This window comes from Cariama cristata, unplaced genomic scaffold (assembly GCF_000690535.1).
Source record: "Cariama cristata isolate BGI_N322 unplaced genomic scaffold, ASM69053v1 scaffold14060, whole genome shotgun sequence".
Classification (NCBI taxonomy): domain Eukaryota; kingdom Metazoa; phylum Chordata; class Aves; order Cariamiformes; family Cariamidae; genus Cariama; species Cariama cristata.
Genome location: NW_009595370.1, coordinates 18,136 through 38,621, shown reverse-complemented (window position 1 = coordinate 38,621; position 20,486 = coordinate 18,136). Strand labels below are relative to the sequence as shown.

At 41.4% G+C, this 20,486-nt stretch overlaps 1 protein-coding gene across 1 annotated transcript in view; it reads right to left on the bottom strand.

Moving 5' to 3' along the window:
• Positions 1-932: 932 nt before the first annotated feature.
• Positions 933-20,486, bottom strand: part of ATL2 (atlastin GTPase 2) — a 23,217-nt gene continuing 3,663 nt past the window's right edge. The window contains exons 3-13 of the mRNA XM_009701804.1: positions 17,288-17,422; positions 15,726-15,830; positions 14,568-14,618; positions 12,411-12,467; positions 11,268-11,360; positions 10,846-10,984; positions 9,861-9,988; positions 7,611-7,667; positions 6,271-6,342; positions 3,248-3,679; positions 933-1,121 (exon numbers count right to left, since the gene is read on the bottom strand). Coding sequence (XP_009700106.1) covers positions 1,002-1,121; positions 3,248-3,679; positions 6,271-6,342; positions 7,611-7,667; positions 9,861-9,988; positions 10,846-10,984; positions 11,268-11,360; positions 12,411-12,467; positions 14,568-14,618; positions 15,726-15,830; positions 17,288-17,422 — 1,389 coding nt within the window. The 3' untranslated portion in view covers positions 933-1,001. The remainder of the gene's footprint in view (positions 1,122-3,247; positions 3,680-6,270; positions 6,343-7,610; positions 7,668-9,860; positions 9,989-10,845; positions 10,985-11,267; positions 11,361-12,410; positions 12,468-14,567; positions 14,619-15,725; positions 15,831-17,287; positions 17,423-20,486) is intronic.

Below are 20,486 nucleotides of genomic sequence, written 5' to 3'. Positions count from 1 at the left end.
GTTGATGCATTCACACATTTACATGAGCCACAAACATTCCTTTACAGGGACTGCACTTAGCTACCACAGAACCAGGTTTTGCCATAAACTACAAAACTTTGATACAAAATTGTATTTATATATTTATATTTCATATACATGCCCTATCTGTGATTTCTTAAAAAATAAAAACTAAACACACTGTACAGACAATCCTAACTCATTGCTTGGTAGCTGTAGGCAACAGTTTTGGATGGAATTTCTCCCCCAGTAGAATTAATGGCAATATTATATACATGAAGGCTAAACTGCAGAAAAAGACAGCTCAGTTCTGATATGCACCTCCCTCAGGACCAGGTCTGCGAGTTCAAGGCAAGATACCACATGCTCTGACCCACTGCCTCCCTTACAAGTCAGTTCTGCCGTCGGTGGCGTGAGGAACCAATACATGCGTTTGTGTAACACTGGTATAAAAAGGCAATAAAGCAAGATACATAGTGTAATGTAGTGGCTCTAATGGCTTAACCGACTCGATACCCTCCATACGCAGAAACGCTCGTTGGGGGTGGCGAGGGGATGGTGTGGAGCTGCATACATTTGGTGAGAGCACGCCTTACGCGGGTCTGATCATTACACTTCCCTGAAATTACCTCCTGCAGAGGACAGATTCACACTGTAAGCCAGAGACTGCATCAACTCAAACACTGGGAGAAGATGCCTCCCCCCACACCCCCCGAACGCACACGTGCACAGTTCACCAGGACTATACGTAAAACGGACACCCTCCCTCCCACCCCCAGCGCTCTCCATGGCACCAGTTTGTCTTAGAAGCAGAGCACTCACAAATTACTCTTCCCAGGTGATGGCAGCAATCTGTGAAGCCAGTCACACTAAACTACTTCTACAGTTGATTGTAAACTTTGGTTTATTTTTATTTATTTTCTTTTTTTTTTTTTTTGAGTTTTCATGGTACAGCAAGCATGTCTAGGATGAGAGGGCAGAGTTGAAGAGGAGATGAACTGTCAGTCTGTCTTTAGTCTGGCATGGTGAGACACCTGCTCGGTCAGGCCTGCTTTGATAGAGTTTTTTACAGACTGCCTCATATGATCCTCCATCAAATTATCACTCATGGGCTTCAACACCTGTGGAATGAGAAACGTGCAAAAGAAACAAAAAATATGAGGTAACCAAGGAAAATAAAATATAAAAACATACAAAGAGATGGGACTTGAAATAATGAAGAAAAAAACAAACTTAGAATGCTGAAGTCTGACACAAACTGGCATGAACTGAAAGAGAAATGAGTTTTGCTGCTACAGTAATGAGGTTAAATCAGTCACATGCGATGGACACAAGTGATATCCCTCCTATACAGCAGTATTTCACTGAATTCAAACCACTTTACAGTTCCTAGAAGATGGATGTGCAATTCCATACCCTATATGCAGCATCAGTCTGGTATGGTTACAGCATTTATGCAGACCGGCCCAGACGGTCCAGCTTATTGTCCTATATGTGTAAGTGTGAACACTTCAGATACAGAAAGAAAGTTAAAAATACTGGCTAGTTTTTCTTCTTGTTATTGTTGGATGAGAGTCGCTGTCGCGGCACTGATGTAAGAGCACGGCGAATCGTTCGGCGTCTAAGGACTTCAAAGAGTTTGGAAAACACCTAAAACACGAATTCAGCTGTTAGGAAAAGTGGCTCTTAGAAGGCAGCAGAAAAAGTCAATCGAGTAAAGAAAACTGATTGCCAGTAACTTCTCACCTTCCTGGGATTCCTCTGAAGCAAGAAGGGAAAAGAAAGGCAGAGATTCAGAAAAATCAATAGCAAGAACATGGTATATAACCAGAGTGACTCAGACAGGACCTGTAGCTGCTCTGCATAGTATTGGTGATGTGCAACTGTGACACCACCACCAGCAAGGTCTTTTGGAGACAACCTTCCTCCAGCCCACGAAAGCCAAGCTCCTGCTAGCATAAGCCAAGTTCTCCCCCTTCCAGGGAAGGTCAGCAGCCAAATCAGGCCTCATGTGCCTTAGGCATCCTGCAGCAGCAACTGCACTCAGCGAGTACTACACAGAAAGCTAACACCTTCCACTTTTCTTGCAGTGCTCTTCAGCCCCAAGCTCCAAAGCAAGAAGCTACGGGGGTACAGGAGAGCCTCAATTTTAATCACTGCTTAGGGGTGTAACTCAAAACTTAGTACCCCAATGCTCATTTCCCTCCTATTATTAGAAATCCACTTTTTCCACTCCAGTGCAACTCATAACCTTACCTGGTTGCTCATATACTTCTAGTGTAACACTGCCTATGATGAGCCTTGAACGGAGTAATTTTTCAAATGTAGAAGAGAGCCTTTGTATAGAAGGCTCCAGTTAGTTATTTGCTTGTGCCTTGGAGGACCCATTTTAATGTCATCCCAGGTAAGTTAGGCAAGCCCTTTATTTCTAGTAACAACAGCACCAAAGTGTTTCCCTTCTGCTGGCACTGGACATAGCTACTCGGAATGCTCCAAACACTACTTGTAAGGGTCGGTCAGGAATGCTCTACATTGGCTTTATGGGCACAGCTGTGTCAATTGGATTCAGACAGCAAAGTCTCTGTATAAAAGGCTTTCTCCTCCAGCTTTAGTACTCTTGCACTCATGTCACCTTTTCTTTCAGAAGTTAGTCTGTCAACTATTTCTTGCAACAGCAGCTGCACCAACTGAAGTTATCACAGACAACACAAGTCTTCCTGAAGGAAGAAACCTGCTGTACGTCCTCTTGGGGCAGTTGCTGCAAGTCAATCTGGTTGCCGCAAGTCATCAGCCAGTTCTCTCTGAGGTCTAATTAGCCCTCCAGTGTCACACCATCAGGTGAGGGAGGACAGTGTTTCACATTCCCCACTTCTTGCATCACCTGACATATTTTATCCACCACATCCATAGGGCAAGTTTATCACTTTAAACATACCTTTAAAAGCAGAATTCCTTGCTCTGCAAAAGTAACAAGATTTCTAAAGAGTCCTCCACTCTTTATTGTCCAAGCACCTAGTAAGGCCTTTAACACTTTTTTTTTATATAATGTCCTAAGCTTGTTTAACATTCTGTGTGTGCAGTAGCTCCCGCTGAAGAGAGCAGTCACACTTCTGAGCCAATTCTCCCTTTGGCAGCACTAGTATTCTCCATTAGGTCCAGACCAGCTTTTCACTCACAGCACCAAACAGAAACTGTTTGATATGTCTATTCATGAAAGGAAGATTTTGCATTAAAAACGCATACCAACCTGTTCCCATATAGCTTCGGCGATCTGATCAATGGCTGTTCCAACTTCTCTGAATTCCCCAGAGTACTTAACGTATGCCCAAGTACAAAACGATATAAGAGCCATCCCGAGCACAAGATTACACAGGGTAGCTATGGAGTTCATACCAAGGAACCCAGTCAGTCCTGAGGTTATATACATCGCAAACATGACTGCAAATAGAGTGGCAGGGGTACGAGCAGCATAAAAGATGTTTTTGCCATCGTTGTGCTTCACAAAGTTTGCATAGATCTCGTCGATTTCCACTTCAAGCTGTTCTTGGTAGCGCCGACAGAACTCCTCCCCTCCCATCTTCTTCACTGAGCGGAACTGCCTGACGGCTGACTCTCTGAAATCCTGGTGCTTCCGCTCAAGGTCCGATGGGGCGATGTAAGGCTTATCTCCCCCACAAACCTGTTAGAGCAATCAGAGATGAGGTCATCACATCCTGAGTATCTTCTGCTGTACAGAAAGCAAACCTGCTCCTCACTGCCCTCCTCTCAAGCCAGCATCAGGCTACCTCCTGCCGCTTGCTTGGCTCTTTAAGATCTAGAGTCCTGTCTCAAGTGAAGAGGTTAAAGGTACTTTGCTTCATGGCACAGCAAGAGCCTTATCTGTCTAACCACATACAGGGCTACAGTACGTGACTGAACTCATACTTTCAACTGTTCCCTTTGGGCAAGCCCAGAAAGACAGGACATCAGCCACACGTACATTCCCGTTATGAAAAGGTGAAATAAAGGAACACCAGGAGGCAGAGAAAGCTTGGCTTGAGGAAGGTTAAGGATAACTCTGAAGGCCACAAGCCCTCCCCTCAGCTTTTTACTCCTGGTCACCTACCTCAGTGAGAGGGTCAGTGCAGAACTTGGACAAACAGGGTAAATTTTGCCCACTCTAGTTTATTTTTGTTTATTGCTGCCACTAGCAGGCTCCATGGAACTTACCAGGTGATACGAATTAACAAGAATTAGCTGCTGACATCTTTAGCCTATTCTTCCCTAGACTGTCCTCTAGGCTTGATTCTGATCAACTTGTGAGAGTACATTTCTGCTGAAGGGACGAGACCATGGACTCAAATGGATACCCGTGATGTGGACATCACCATCTTCCCTCTCCCTGAATCAGCAAGGGTATGAAAATGGTTAGACTCCAAGGACTTCTACTCTGTAAGACTGATTTCTGACCTCTTGAGGACTATGATGAGAGATTACCTAGGCCAGAGACATACATATGGCAGATCAGCTCCAACTCCTCCAGACCCTCACAGCCAGACTATGTCTAAAAACGGAAGATTCTTTCCACGTGATGTCAAACAACAACATTCCCTCTCCTGCCTCAAGGCAGTCTTATCACAGTGCTTGTCATATCTTATGCCTTGAGAGCAGCAACAACTTTAAATTTCTCCTGCTGCTATCCCTTCAGCAGGACACACAGAAGATGACTTTCTCAGAGTACAGCATCCCCTTTCCACCTCACAAGATGCATGGCTTTGCTGCCTAGCTTCTTGAATTCAAACCTCACTGTCAAGATCCTGACACCCCCACTCCACCCCTTGCTCAAGTTTAACAAGCACCTTCCTGCTTCTTTGGTGTTGAAGTCCTCCACATGTGGCAAAACTCCCTGGAAAACTGCTACTAGTCTCATCCTCTAAAACAGTCTTTTTACATTGCCCAGAGTGTGTTTAACACTAGGAGCTGCTGATGCATCAAGACCACCACACAAATAACTGCCACTGTTTTCTTATACTCTGTGTGACTGCACCTGTTGTTTCTTACATTTAAGGTCATTAGGGAGACAGTATTTTGGTCACACACACTCAGCAAAGGAGGGCTTTGGTTCATGACGAGAACTCAGAAGCTACAGTAAGAACTATCTTTACATAATCCAGTCTTAAATCCAGAGAGTTCCCACTTCTGTTGCTAAAAATGGAAATTTCAGAGCTGTGTCGCATTAATAACATCATCTGAGACATCTGGAGAGAAAACAATTCAAGACATTTGTGTGTATCTCTACAGTGATATAAAAATATACAGTACTGGGGAACAATTACTATGGAAACAAAATCTATTTAAGAGAACATCTGTTGCTGTTTATTCCTTGCTCCAAGTAAGAAACCTTACAACTACAGCATCTCAACAGCCATTGAAGATTCAATGCAGGAAGGCAGACTTGGCATTTTTATGAACAACCCATTTACTATTTCAAGAGATTTTCCAAAATGGAAACAAACAAAGGAGTCCCTCTACCCCAGCAGAGCATTCTGAAACAGCCTCCTAACAACTGGAACTGGCTAGTCTGCCACTGGCATTAGGTCTTACTCTAATTTCACAATGGAAAGCTACTTCAGCAAGTAAGACCAGAATTAGCCTACTTAATGGGGAGCTATGTTTGTAGCATGTTATCTCACCTAGTTGTCTTTTCCAGTTGTAGAGCTTCACAATAAGCATAGTCCTGTTAAGCTTTATAAAGACAGGTAATCATTTTCAGAATTTCCTATATTGTTATGCAAGGAATATTCTTGCATAACACTACCTTGGAGTGGTGTAAGTCACTATCTTCAAGAGAAGCAACAAGTAGGAAGTCACATATACAGCTTCTTCAGAATATTTTTCTTCTAGAATATTTTAATACCTGCATTTTACAGCTAACAAATGGCCACAGTTCCGAAGCATGACACTAATACTAGAACTCTACCCTTGCGCAACCCTGGCCCACCAAATGTCTCCTCACCTGTTTGCCCATTTCATGTTACGGGATTTTAAGATGTCTGTCAAGAGCAGCAGGGGAAATTAACAGGGGAGCTAACACCTATTCTCATACCTTCCCAGCAATTTCTGTCTCAAAGAATTCTGGTTTTGCTGCATCAGACATCTAACCTCACAGCAGAGTGCAGAAAACATGAGAGTACTGGCCCTAAGCTACTTTTCTCCACTAACATGCTCACAACCATTAAAACTGACGCCCTGTGTCTGCATGTAGGCAGTTAGAAAAAGCTGTCGTCATACCTGCTCCATGCCTTTACTGTACAAGTCTTTTGCTCCTGCCACAGCAGCAAGATTGTTCGCCTCGGCTGTTGCCTAGAAAACATTGAGCACCATGTATCATCACAGCATTACCAGCTAGTTACATACATTGTAGTTACACTGCCCAATATACCCCCACAACCTCCAAAGCCTCAGGTGGCCAGGAAAATGCTCCACAAAAACATGTGATAGTTAGCAATACACACTAAAACAGATCACTGACTACAAGAACATTTTCTTCAGCTTTCTAGTACAGCTGCAGACAAACTCCCATGTGCTTGTACAGGCTTTTCATCATGAGCAATCTCTTCTGAATGCTCTATTGTTAATAAGCAAATAAGGATCACTAAACTATTAAATGTTAATCCTGATACATCACTACCTGTGAGAAAAGAAGCAAGCTGGTATTATTTCTGCATTATACATGTGCAGTTTTGGTGTCAGAATTTGTAAGAATTTAAGACTAATTTTCAACTTGTGTCATGTCAAGGACAGTCTTTCTAGCTATTGCTGCAAGATGTCATCTTCTGTACCTCCCAGCCACATTTATGGCATGCTAAGTAGAGGAAATGATAGCAGCCTTTGCTTCATTGTGATGAATTTTCTGAACTCCCCCAAAAGTCTAACGTTTTGGCTCCTTGAAGGACGAGAAAACACCCAGAACAGTCATGTCTTAATGAAGTGACACAGGAAGCTTTAAAAAAAAAAAAAACAAACACCACCATGTCTTATGAACACAAGATGGCTAACACTGACCCTAAAGCCCACACTTTAGAAAGCTCATCCCAAACAATTCAAGGGTTCAACACACAACTTTAAACAATCAGTTTGTGTTCAGATGACTTTAAAGGTGATTAGATCATCCTTGGATCAACCCAGAAAAGAAACCTCAATGCAGTTATCCAATCTAACAAAACCACACAGAGTAGCCCAACACTGCAAGACAGTGGCAATAGCTGCATTTCTATAAGCGTTCTCCATTTTATCTGCTGCATCTGATGTTAAAAGCCTTCTGAATACAGTCTGAAAGATACTGACAAAATAGCAAGTTACAGGAAACACATGCTTAGAAATTGAAGCAGCCAAAAAAAAAACCCAATCAACCAGATATACCCCTGCCTCCATTTGGTAGATGGAACTGAGGGAAGACACAAATGTGTACCCAGGCTACACAGTTCAGATGGCCTTCAAAGTACACAGCGCCTTCAAGAGTTACAGCTCTGCGTGCGGGAGCTTCAGACCCACAGCAGTCATGATCTTCAATTGCAAAGAACTTAAAGTACACACCATCTATCAGATTATTTGAAAGAAAAATAAAATACCTGCAGCATAGATTTCGGATGAGGTAGCTCCTCTCCTTGATAGATTTTAATATAAGCCTAAATGGGAGAAAGGAAAAAAAGAGGTTTATTTTTCCTGAACATTTATGACTGAGGAGAATAAGAAAAGAGGGGTGATACAAAGATAGTGCTCATAGATTATTTCTTTGTAACAATGCTAAATATTCAATTAGGCCGATTTCTTCATAGATGTCTGGCGCTGTCACAGTTATCCCTAGTGCTTTAATCCCTTTATTTTCCTGTGCATTTGAGACTGGGGCCTAGCAGGGTAGCAGAGCACCTTGAGGAGACATGGCCACTAGCTCAAGTAGTAAACAGGCTTGACAGCAGGTTTCTGCTCCCTCAAATAGATATGAAGGTCTTTGCTAGGCAGGGAATCTTCATCCAAAACAAAAGAGTGAAGGTGACTATCTCACACAGCCTTTCTGGCAAGAGGTCTGTTCAAACACACCCCAGTGCTGGGAGAACCAGTACTTACATTTCCCCCATATGCCTTGCTCCCTTGAAGTGTAGGAGGAAAAAAGCAGATCAAAGCACTAGCGCAGAGCCGAGCTGCCAAAATACTTCAAGAAGCCAAGCAGGCAGGCTATCCCTCTGTGCCCCACCCCACCAATTCTCAGGTGTCCTTTCTTTCACCAGGGTTTCAGAAGGCTGGAAGAGAACATGTCCTTCATGTCTTCTCCAGCCCACAAGATGAGCTGTGGCCCAGCTCTTTGGGACAGATTAGTGGAGGGGTCACAGCAGGCAGCAGTAGCCATTCCAGTGCTTTGCACAAGCTGTGCAAGTTAGATTAACAAGGCCACTCTCAGCCCCTCAGAGGCTGGGCAGTTATTCTTCTTCATGCTACTACTGCTCTCCCCACCCGCTGGGCTTGTCTACAAGCCTCTGCCCTGAGGATTTTCCTCTGTAAATGAGGAGAGAACAAGGTTATCAGGGTCCCTATATACCCAATGCTCTAGGTTGTAGGACAACCTACAAAAATGTATAGAGTTATACAGGACTCTGTTCCCTCGACACCCTCCTTGCCTCTGTAGCTATTTCCTCCAAGGAAAAGCCCTCTAGTTTCCAACTCGGACTTCACGATCTCAGCTTTAGACGCAGAGTCCCAAGAGAGCAGTCCTCTTTAGTTGCATAACCACGGTGCTTCCGCAGCACCCTGCACGACTGCTCCCAGGCTGCATGCGGGACACAAATCAGGCAGCTTTTCAATAGGGGAGGTTTTACACTCAGTTTTTAGGGTGCAGTCCTTTCTAAACTGCTGTTGAATGTGCAATCCCTACACCATATAGGATCAAGTCTCACTAGAGAGGAAAGTGGAACAAAAAGCAGCATGCAACCATCTAAGTACAGAAACCGAACATATGAGCTCCAGAGTGTTGATTTTATGCTTGTCAGAACAGCCATGACTTCTGCATCCCATATCATGTCTTATCTTTCAAGTTACTTCATTTTACAAGTGTTAAAGAGTTCTGGTCTCAGATTCTCCCTTGCATAGCTTCTTTCTTAACAGCAGCCCAGCTCTGTTCTACCTTTAACATGTGTGCTCAAAAGTAGTAATGCACAATTAATGTCTTTAGGAATGAGTGCCACTTTCTCCTACCAAGCCAACTGTCTAAGTCATTCCAATTCAAAAAAAGTTACACACCCCAGACCAATTCCCGGTGATATAGGGATTATGTTATCACATTTCTGCTGGTGTCACCAGGATACCAACACAGCTCAAGAGTCTAACAGCTGCAAGTATCACAAAAATATTTCAGAGCATACAGTGGTGCTGCACATGCAAATGTTTAGAAAGCATCTTCTTTGCATGTTAAAAATCCAGAGGGGATTATCTGAAATTTTCACCGCATACCTAGCGGTTTAAGAGCTGCTTCTCTACCTGTACAATCTATACGAGACACTCTTGCTAAAAAAAAAAAAGCAACATATCCAGAGAAACTAGTATTTCAAAGTAGGAAAAAAACAAAATCTCTAATACAGCTTGAAGTATTTCAGCCTATTTACAAAGAATGAAAAAAACCAAACACAATCTTGCCAATAGTACCTTGCTATACTGTTATGAAGTTGTGTGCTAGTTCTAGGAAGTCAGACTAATGAAATGAAAATAAAAGTGAGCTGATCACTGACTGTCAGCCTAGATATCTTATCTTCTCTGGGAACAACATGCCCTAAAATTAGAATACTTTCTTTTAAGCCATTAACAGAAATAATTAGTATGAGTTTGCTTACCTTGAAGTATTCTACAAGATCTCTACAGGTCACCTTGGATCCACTAATCTCTTTTTCTACCAAGTTTTCAGGGGCAAGCAGTAATGGCACCAAATTCCGCAGTTCTTTCTTAAAATCCTCATCTATATCTAGTAAAATTCAATTAATTTCAGAAGGAAAAAAGTGGTTAGTTTTCTTGTCAATCTTACATTTCCTAAAGAAACACTGATAACCCATGACCCTTCAAAATCCATCACGTCACAGCTCTTGACTGTATTTTTAAGATATTTAAAGGCTTAGACACATAGTATAGCTTTAGTAAGCTCTACCTACTCTTTAATCTTAACTTCAGACTGAGAGAACAAGGTTCCATAGTCCTTGTAGTATATAAAGTGCATTTCCCTAATTACACCATCATCTTACACAATAATCCCACAGGTCTGTGCCCTCAGCACAGAAGGGGGTGGTATCCCACTGTCACAAACCCAGTTTTTTTAGCCTTTGCCATTCTGATACATTCCCTTTGTTGGGGGACAAGGAGCAATTGGAGGAATCCCGACTGCCTGTCATTCTGCAGTAGCAGAAGTCTACAGTTTTTATTTAAAGGCCTTCCAGTTCTGACCTTTTGTTTAGGAAGTTCTTAGAGAAAAGCCTTTCAATTTTAAGAAAGTAAAGTCTTTAATTTTGTGAATTCTCCCCTCTGGAATCCTTATTTTTCTTTAGAATCCTTATTTAATGACCTTTAAGTATGTCTCAAGTTATAAGATTACAATCAACAGCTAGGCACAAAGATACCCGTTCCCACTGCCTGCTTAACTATTCTACCTTTAAACCACTGAAAAGAACACACAATGCACATTTCTAGATTCTGTAGTTTCACCTTTTAGCCCTATATTTTTCCAATCAAGCATTTCAATAGCCAACCATTCCAGTGTTAAACTTCAATTATAAAAGAATATAAACTCAGTGATCTGAATCAACAAACACACAATGGAAAGCTTCCTACCATTCAACCTCCCATCAAAATTTGGATTTGTTGCAACTTTAAGACCAGGGTGAGGCAACAGGAAACAGCCAAGATTACTGAAACAGGAGTGAATATGCTTCCTTACATTCTGTAGCTCTTCATGTTGGTTTTGCTTTACCTGAAGAAAAAAAAAAAAGGCAGTAAGAACTGCTAATAGTTTTGCAGTACTGCAATTAAGATTAAATATCAGCTTAAAAAGCAGAAAGAGCACAAAAGCGTGTTTAAGCTTTCATTCCTGAACCTAAAAATTTCAAATGTTAAACCCCAGAACTCTGCACATGAGTGGGAACATCACAAATGTATTTTATTAGCAGAGAGTAAGCTCATTGTGCATCATTATCTTGGCAGTAAATTGTCACTTAAGTTAGAAAACCACGCTAGGACTACTGGAGATAACTTACCTGCAATCTTTTCTCTAGAAACTTTTTTCCTCCTTCCAAGCCATATGCATGTTCATAAGGATAACTCCAATCTCTAATTAAGAACATTAGTGTCTGTAACAGGAAGAACAGCAGTGAATGGCTTGCATCATTCCTAAGGTCAAAAACCTCTATCACACATGATTATTTTAAGTAAAAAAAAAATTCTAAGCTTGGCTGCTCTAAATGAGGCAGCCTTGTAGTTTTGTGGTGCAAGTGTTTGCTTGTTTAAAAAACAAACAAAAAAACAAAAACAAAAAAACACCACCAAACCCACAAATGCAACTCTCTCCTTATCTGAAAGGAAGTACCCAATTGTCTCAAAAATATAGCTTCCCTGTTCCATGGGTTTGCCTTTTGCTGTCCCACAGGGATTAATTACACTGTTCTGTCTCCTATCAGCTGAAGATAGAAGACAAACCTTGACATTTACTCTTACATCAGACGAGGTACTTCACAAAGAATGCATCCTGCCTGGGCCAATCAGAACACTGGGGACTCACACTTGCAGGCTGAATATTCTAGAAGACACAAGAGTCTTAAAACTCACCACTAACAGCAGTCAACTAGTACCCTTAACAGGTTAAGGGGGATACTTCAGGACAGAAGAGATCTCAGTCTTTGTCTCCACTGAACAGAAGTCTCAAACACTCCTCTGGCCTAGCAAACAGTCAGGAGATGCTAGCAGTTTTGAGACTTTTAATGCTGAAGCCAGTAACACTATAAGTAAATGAAAGGCAACATGGCCCTCCTCAATGCTATTTCTTAGAGGCCATGTGACATTTACTCAGAACCATGTACCACCAGCAAAGACCAACCGCATCTCAAAGAGTAACGAGTAAAAAAGCAGCATGAAACTTTTCTCTTTAACATCTGCGCATCACTCAACACTTTCATTCCTTTTATGCCTCATAACTCAGGCACAAAGCTATGCTTGCCCAAAATGTGATCCTCTTCAGCATTTTACCATTGTGTTTTTGCCAAGAAATGTGTTGACAGGGAAAGAAAAATCAGTCTTGTAAAGAACAGGCTAGCTTCAGCCCAACTAATTTCTCTTCATATATTATCCCAAGCTCATTTTCTACACATTCAATTGCTTAAGATCCATTTAACATACATAGTTACCTGAAACGGCTTTTGGTAAATTTCTTCCATAGCTAGTCTTCCATATTCTGTAAACAGCTGATAGAAAGAAGAGTGTGAGAGTGCCACATATAAACCACATTCTTCTACTGTAAAATATTCTGTTATGTCACTAGAAAATAAAGCATTCGATCTTAAATCCTATTATGGGTTGAGAATGGCCAATACATCTCAAGAACAAGGACACCAATCCTCAGTAGAATTCAGGAAGCAGATGTGATTTCCACTGGTTTCACAGTGCCATTCCATAGCTGCCAATGCACTGCAGCTCCAAGTGGGTGGCCTGTGGGCCATTCACAGAGGAAAGCTGGCTGCATCTCTCAGCAAGCCAGCTTCCAACAGTTGTTTCCTAGGCTAAGGAGGCCCCTTACTTCCCGCAAAAGATTTATTCCTGGAAATCTCAAGGAACTTGGCTACAGCCAACGTATGATACGTTTAAACACAAGCCAAGTTCAGCAGCTTCCCAGATCTCTACTTCAGCCTGTGACCTTAACTGACAACTGTTCCTTCCTTCCAGTGTAAGGACATGTGTCAGCTGTCTTCCTCTTGTTGGTTTCACCATCTTTAATATCAGCAGCATTCTTCACTGGATTGAGTGGACCAGACAACCCACAAAAACACCAATTATGGACTGTGCTGGCAGAGGTCAGTACCGTCAGGTGTTGATCCATGCTAGCCCCCTTACTAGAGGATACTGGTGTGCTTCCTTCATCTCATCCCACAAGATCTGTAACAGGCAACTATTCTTCTGCGTTAAAACTAACTCCTGGAACATCTCAGATAAACTGCATGGCTAAAAGGACAGTTCCCCCGTGTTGATCATAAGAGCATCTGAGAACTTACAGGACTAATTTAACACAAAATAACTTCCAAGCTGTTGTCACCCACATGAGACTGGCACCTTTGATCCTAACTCCTTACCCCATTCACTTCTCTGCTACATGGAAAAGGCAGCCAGAGACTAACAGTATTTCAGCATAACAGAAAATCTCATTACAACAGAAATTAAGAATTTCCCTCCCTCAGCCCACAATTCCTTGCCCCAGCTTTAAATGCATGGGTGTCCTCTACCCACTGCTTATATTTATCATCCTTTTCTCCCCTTCCTTCCCTCAAGTCTCCCACTTAACAGAAAGGGATCTCTCTATTCAGATTGCACTGAGGTTGTCAAAGGACCAAAGTCATGAGGAAAGCCTAGCTTCCAAATAATTAGCTAAAGATTTTGTTTGCAGTGCTTCATTGGTGTTTGGTTTTTTTTTTTTGAGGGGGGGGGCGGCAGTGATACAACCCTGTTAACTGAGAACAGCATCACAAGACTATGTTTAGTTAGTGCTCTTCTACTTCCAAGTATTGGCAGCCAGTCTTCTGCAGCACTGACCAAGACAGAAGTCCTTTCAATCAGAAGACATGTAAAACAGTTTTAAGCTGTGACAAGGTCATGGCCTGAGCACAGGCAGGCATTTGTTAATACACAAGCTAGCCTTTAAAGCTACAGGTTTTAAGTTAAGGAGATAAGGTTCTTGCACCATTCACATGAAGCCAGAATTCAGTAGCCTTCGACCACAATGTTCCATTAGAGGATGAAAACACCACAGTAAAGAGAGGACACCTCTTTCCTGCTTTTGTTTCTAAGCAGAAATAAAACTCTGTAGAAGTTTCTCAGTTGAAAAACTAGAGAAAGCTTCTTGGTAGAAGAGACTCACTCTGCCCTGACTCAAGCTCCCACATTTCTTTAGAAACTGGTTATAAAATACCATCCATTCTTCTATTTTAGGGAAAAAGGAGAAACATTGGAATTTTCTCATTAAGTACTTCCATAAACCATTTTCCTTTCTCATCCTTTTGGGAATTTCAGAACTTACCATATAGAGAACAGACTTTAGAAAGATAAGATTTAGCCAGATTAGAAGCCTGTACTATTTTACCTCTGCATTGGCACAGCCGAAGCATCACAGCATCAGGGAGTTGATGCAAATAACATTGTTATAGGCAGTACTAGATTTAGCATCAGGTCAGCTTCAGTGTTTTATATGAAGTTGCAGGCAGCTCCCAAATCAGTTACATTAGAAGTAATTTCAAGAACAAATGTCACGACTATCAGTTCAGAAGCAGCTTAATATAAATTCAGCATACTCTTACCTGCAAATGTTGAAGGTCATCTTCCTGAATATTCTGGGACAAGTTGTACACCTGCAAGAGACAGTAAAAGAATTAGTGTAACATGAAACTATTACCTTACATTCATGTAGTCTCTTTTAAGTATCTTGGGTATTTTTACCCCCTCCAGAACAGTCTAACTACCCAAAAGTCAGCAACTAGAAAGGCGTCATGGAACACATCCCAAACAAAAGTCACTTCCTTACACAATGTGCTAGGGACAAAAGCACCACTGACTACCCTAATCCTTAGAACAACTTCTTTCCAAGAAAGCAAGCCATAAAGAATCAGAGAACACTGCTGAATGCTTCAAATCACCACAAAGGTGTGAGACAGGAGGACTGAGAAGGGCATGTCTGTTTGCCACCCTCAAGTCCAAGTGCTCTAGGATTCAGTGATCCAGCAGCTGTATCTCTGACACAGAAATGACTGGATAGTTCACCAGGTTGTTTTGCTTTCAAATCTTCCCAGAGAAATCTGATTTTATCCAGGGAGCTCATGACTCTTTCAATAGCACAACTACTGAACAGCAGTAAACTCAAAGGTGCATCAATAACCCACAACTTATCCTAACCACTGGAACCAAACAAAACAAACAAAAAAGCCAAACAAATAACTCCACCAAAACCAACCTCACAGGGCAGAAGTAGTGTTCTACATACTCCTGTTACTTTCATGTTGTAGCATGTCTGAAGAAGGTCACCTGTCATCCCTCAAAAACCTGCTCACTTTTGGCACATTGAAGGCACAAGCTTAAAAGTAGTTTTGGGCATAGCACAAGAGAATTGTCAGGAGTTTCACAGTAGCAGCAATTGTAAGTTTAACTGATCACAGTTGTAACTTCCCCCAAATTGTATCTGAAGTCTTAAAAAAGAATTCTGTAACACATCTGTACAGAAGCGGTTGCTACTTTGACATCTTTTCTTGGGACTTCTTAGTTCAGTCAGCAAGCTTGGCCTCAGATAACCTTGATCCCACAGAGAAATTTATGTAGCGTACTACACTGAAAATAAGACATTAAGTATGAAAGCTTAAATGGTAGTTGTAGGAAGATATGCAGGTGAACTTTCAAAGTGTGGCTAGAGATACTCTTTGCACATTCCTATAGCTTCCATTATTTGCCAGCACAGGTATTCTCACCTGGACAGAGCTTGTCATGGTGCTCAGAGCAAAAACCGTTGCACAGTCTTTGATAGTGGATTGGCTATCAAAGGCACCTTGGGTATCCATGAGTAGTACAGCAACCTAGAGAGTTTTAAAGAGCAGCAATAGTTAATCAAATTGTTAACACTTTCAGAGTCCAGGCCATTGGGGTAAATTCCATTTCAAGTAGAGCAAGTCTCTTCCCTATACCTACTTATTAAACCTCAGCCAGCTCCCTGTGCACATGCCTATACACACCTACAGCTGACTAAGCAACAACTAGAGGGCCATGTCTTCAGCCTTAAGTCCTTGTCCTTGCTACATTAGTTACCCTCTCCCACAGAAAAAGGTTCCCTCAGTCCAGTGTGGGTACACTGCAGAGTAACAGACAGCTCTTACTCACTGGAAGAACTTCAGTCTCAGCTGACAATCTAGCATAGTTCATTAGAGCCAAGAGTGAGACTGTTACTTTTAAAGATACATCTACCTTAAAATAATCATTTTCAGAAGAAAACAGGATAATTGATACTGGCTGTCTGCTGGAATGACAAGGAATGAAGTGATCTTAATGATAAAAGTTAGCCTGTCCAATTCCCATCTTTGGGATCTACTACAACTCCCTTCTCTTCCAGTTAGAGGTAACTAATAAGCAAGAACAAGCAAGTGATTTGTCCCCAGAGCACAAACAGATCCTCACAACTTAATTCTTTTTTAAAGCAGAGAACTGTTTGGTTAGCTATGAAATTTGACAAAACTTCCTGCATGCCCCTAAGCCACTATCTGTTTAAGATCAGTGTCCCATATTAATTAGCCATCAGATTTTTCCTTTGCAAATGCAAAGGGTATGAAAGTTAAACATATAAGAACTTATGGTTCAGGCAAACATGAATAGCTCAAGATACACCACCAGTATTGTGGAGTAAATATTTATTAACAACATTAACACTTTGTTTCAGCATGAAGATAAACATCTACAAGCCAACTTTGTAGTTAATGACTTAGAGTTAAATAAGATGCACAAGCTTTGATTAGAATAGAGTTAGTGCCTTTTATCCCCGCTGTTAGGCTTAGTCCTTTTTTACAGTTTACCTGTTAAACTATATGGAAGGACAAGCTTCCAGATACTGAAGCTGTTTCCAGTACTTACAGCCATGCATTACATTTTGCCAGAACATAGCTACAAGCTATAACACGTTCTCGCCTTTCAAAAACCAGTGTTTGTTACAGAGCTGTTCTTATCACAGTATTTGTCTACATACAGTATTTACAGCCATTACAGTTTCACATTCACAGGATAACCCACCCATCCACCGGGACAAAGGAGACTTTGCCAAAACAAAGTACTCTCAGAACAGGACTATTGTTGGGAGAGTCAATCTTACAACGCAGCAGGAAAACTCATACTTGCACTAATATAAGGTTTCCAAATACATTATGCAGCTACTGACTGCAAGGCAAAGCAATTGATGTTTGAACTGCCTCCACGAAACCCATGGCATTAAAGGTATACATAAAGAGGCAAAAATCCTTACATACACCTATTTAAGTCAAGCACTTACCTTTGTTCCATTGGGTTTATCAATCACAAACACTTCACTCCAAATCTGAATGCCAGTGGTTTCCCGTTCACATCCACCTCTCCATGTAAACCCAGTCAATGGCTCAGTGTTTCCACCTATCCAGCAAGGAGAAGTCTACAAAACAAGAGGAAAAACTTATTTCAAACCAAGATTTTTTTTTTTTTAACATGCTATGTTTTAGCAGGCTTCCACATTGTTCTCTCATTTTCCTCAGAGCCGACTGACAACAGTACACAAAATATTAAAACACAATGCTACTCTGCTGTATTTCAAGGATCATCCACAAAGACAAGTTGTTCAAGTCTACTGTATTTCAGTAGTTGCACAACTCTTCAGCCACTGAAGAGTATATGTGCACAGCCTCCAAGTCTCAAGCACTCAGAGCTAATGAGAACAGTTCAGTTTTGTCTATTGATTCCACTTGCACTCATGCTTCTTCTCTCATAGTTGAGGGAACTCCACTCAAACACAGTTGTAAATAGCATGTATTTTACCTACAGGAACAGCTAAACCTCTGCAAGGAACAAAAATCTTGATCTTGACTTAATCCTCTCCCTTCCCCCTTACAAACAGGTCAACTGCTGAAACTAGCTAAGCATCTAAGCCCCTGCACTAACAGAGGCCAGCATAAGACTCAACACCAGCCTGCAGAAGCCAAAGAGAATAGGGAAGGACCAGAAGATCTACAATCTAGACTTGTCACAGTTACAAAATACTTTTTCCTAAGTGATCAGGATTCCAGAGAAAAGGTCATGTTCACAGTCTGATACATGTCCATCAACTCATCAATATTAAAATTTTATTGGAACATCGCCCACTTTGGGAAAGGCTATCAGAGAATCAAGTACAGTTTGCAGCTAACATTTCTGGCTGATGCTGCTGTAATGAGGTCTTTGGTCCTCAAGAAGAGGCAACACACAGAGCAGTGGCTCATGCAAAAGAATCCAGCCATCATATGAGCCCGTTTAACCCAGAAACGTAGTTTATGTAGTGGACAAGTAAGTAGCATGAGCAGTTGCCCTGAGGTAGTTTCACTGTGATAGGTTTATATACACTGAAATCCTACAAGAGAGAAGCGGTAGGCAGACAATAGCTTTAACTGATGAGGGGGCTTAGAGAAAAACCTTTATTTCACAGGCTAGAATACAGCATGCTGGCAGAACAGAGACATTTAATGAATTTGCCTCTGCCCAGAGAAGATTACCAGCCAGGAAAGTGTGCTCTTGGAGAAGGTTAAAGGGGAAACTTCTCAATTCACTAGGCTACGGTCTCTACCTTGCAGACTCTGCACTGGCAGTTTTCAGAAAGAGCTCAAGACATCTCAGAAAACAGCATGAGCACCCAGGGGCTGTACAGAATAGAAATACTTGCTACAAATAAGTGAAACTGCTTATTTCTACAGGGAGGATGGGAAAAAAACCTGCATACATTCTTCATGCCAAGCAGCATCGTTTGCTCTGCGTACTAAGAGGGAAAGGCAATCAAGCAGTTCTGCACCAGCATTCTCCCCATTCAGCTCTGCTATTTGGATCAGACATGGCAAAAGTAATTGAGATGAGCAGACAAAAATTCAGAAAATGACCACAGGTATCCAAGTGAAGAGAACCACAGCTCTTTACAGGTAGGTTGTTTAGAGTTTTGTTTTGGGAGGATTTTCATCTGGGGTTTTTTGTTGGTTTTTTTGGTTTTTTGTTTTGTCATGCACATACACCTCTACCAGAGAGACTAAGCAAAACCTGAACAGCTTTCCCCCAGAATTTTTTTATCCCAGATGATACTTACGCATCCACTGACCACTCTAGAAATCAAAGCTCCAGACCTGCTTTGGGCTTGAGTACATTCTAAGATACAGTTTTGCAATCCTGAATCATATTTCACAGGTATATATCAATGGACTGTAGCTTTTCACTTTTTCAAAAGTATCTGTTACGTTATTCAACAATATGTTCCATTTGTCATTTATACAATACTTTTTCCCAGTTTCGTCCAGAAATTATCCTTATTTGTAACAATCCACACTACACAAATCTGTTTACAAGTCCCTCAATGAGCACTAGCTATGACCACATTTGGTTTCATATATGATTCATGTCACAGGAGACTTTGGTGTCTTAACAGGCACACCTTCAGCTGAAGCTGCTTCATCTTGTTGATGATGCACTTAAGCCTGTCTCTGACTGACCTCTGCATCAGTTTGAAGCACTCCTAGCTTGTTACCTCCATCTTTCCTTAGTTAAAATTCAGTATTTTAACAGTCTCCATCCATCAAGTTGGCTTGAAAGATTCAAAAGATGGGAGGGGGAAAAAACCCACTTTGTTCGTACATGAAATCAAGCTAGAAGTTGCACTACAATTTTGTATTAGTCACCTAAAAGATAACCTAAATATATTCCACACTAAGGAAAGGACCAATGCAGCTTTATTTGCATAGTGTCATTAGCACACACTGCACCTTGCAGATTAATACAAGTTAAGAAGGTCATATCCCTGTAAAAAAGCTTTTAATCTAAATTTACTAGCGTTACTGCATCCAACTCTTAATAAGGCTTAAACTGCAACAAAGATCACAGGATCCTTGCAGCAGCTTGCTGAGTACACAACTGCTGCTGTTTTGTAGCAGATTATTCTGTTCCATTTCAAATGAGCAATCATATCACTAAGTATCAGTGCTTGAAACGAGAAGCCTGCCTCCCTGAATGACCAATCTCAGCCATTCCAAAGTCCTACCTGTGACTTCAACTGGCACAACTGAGATTTTTTTACAATGGCAACTTCTCACATGACCTCCAGCTCTTGGTTTAAGACAAGAAACTGGGATTCTGAAGTATCTTTGAAAGTTTTTCATCACGCATGTTAATATCCACAGGGGAGGATATCCCAAAATCGCTTGATCAGTGTACGAACTGAATGCAGACGCTGTAGTATGTTGTGCAGGATCCAATATTTAGTTCACAGAAAATACAGACTCGTAATTAAGCCTGACTTAAGATGGAGTAATCAGACTAAAGAGTACTGTAAAACTACACCAAGGTGTCCTCTCCTGTACTGAAATTTGCATAAGCATAGAGGATACCATTTGACTTGATACAATTCAGCAGTGCTTAAAAAAGGAGATGTTGCACTTATCTTCTCTCATCCCCAACTCCCATCAATCATTTTGCAGCAGCTCTGATGCTTG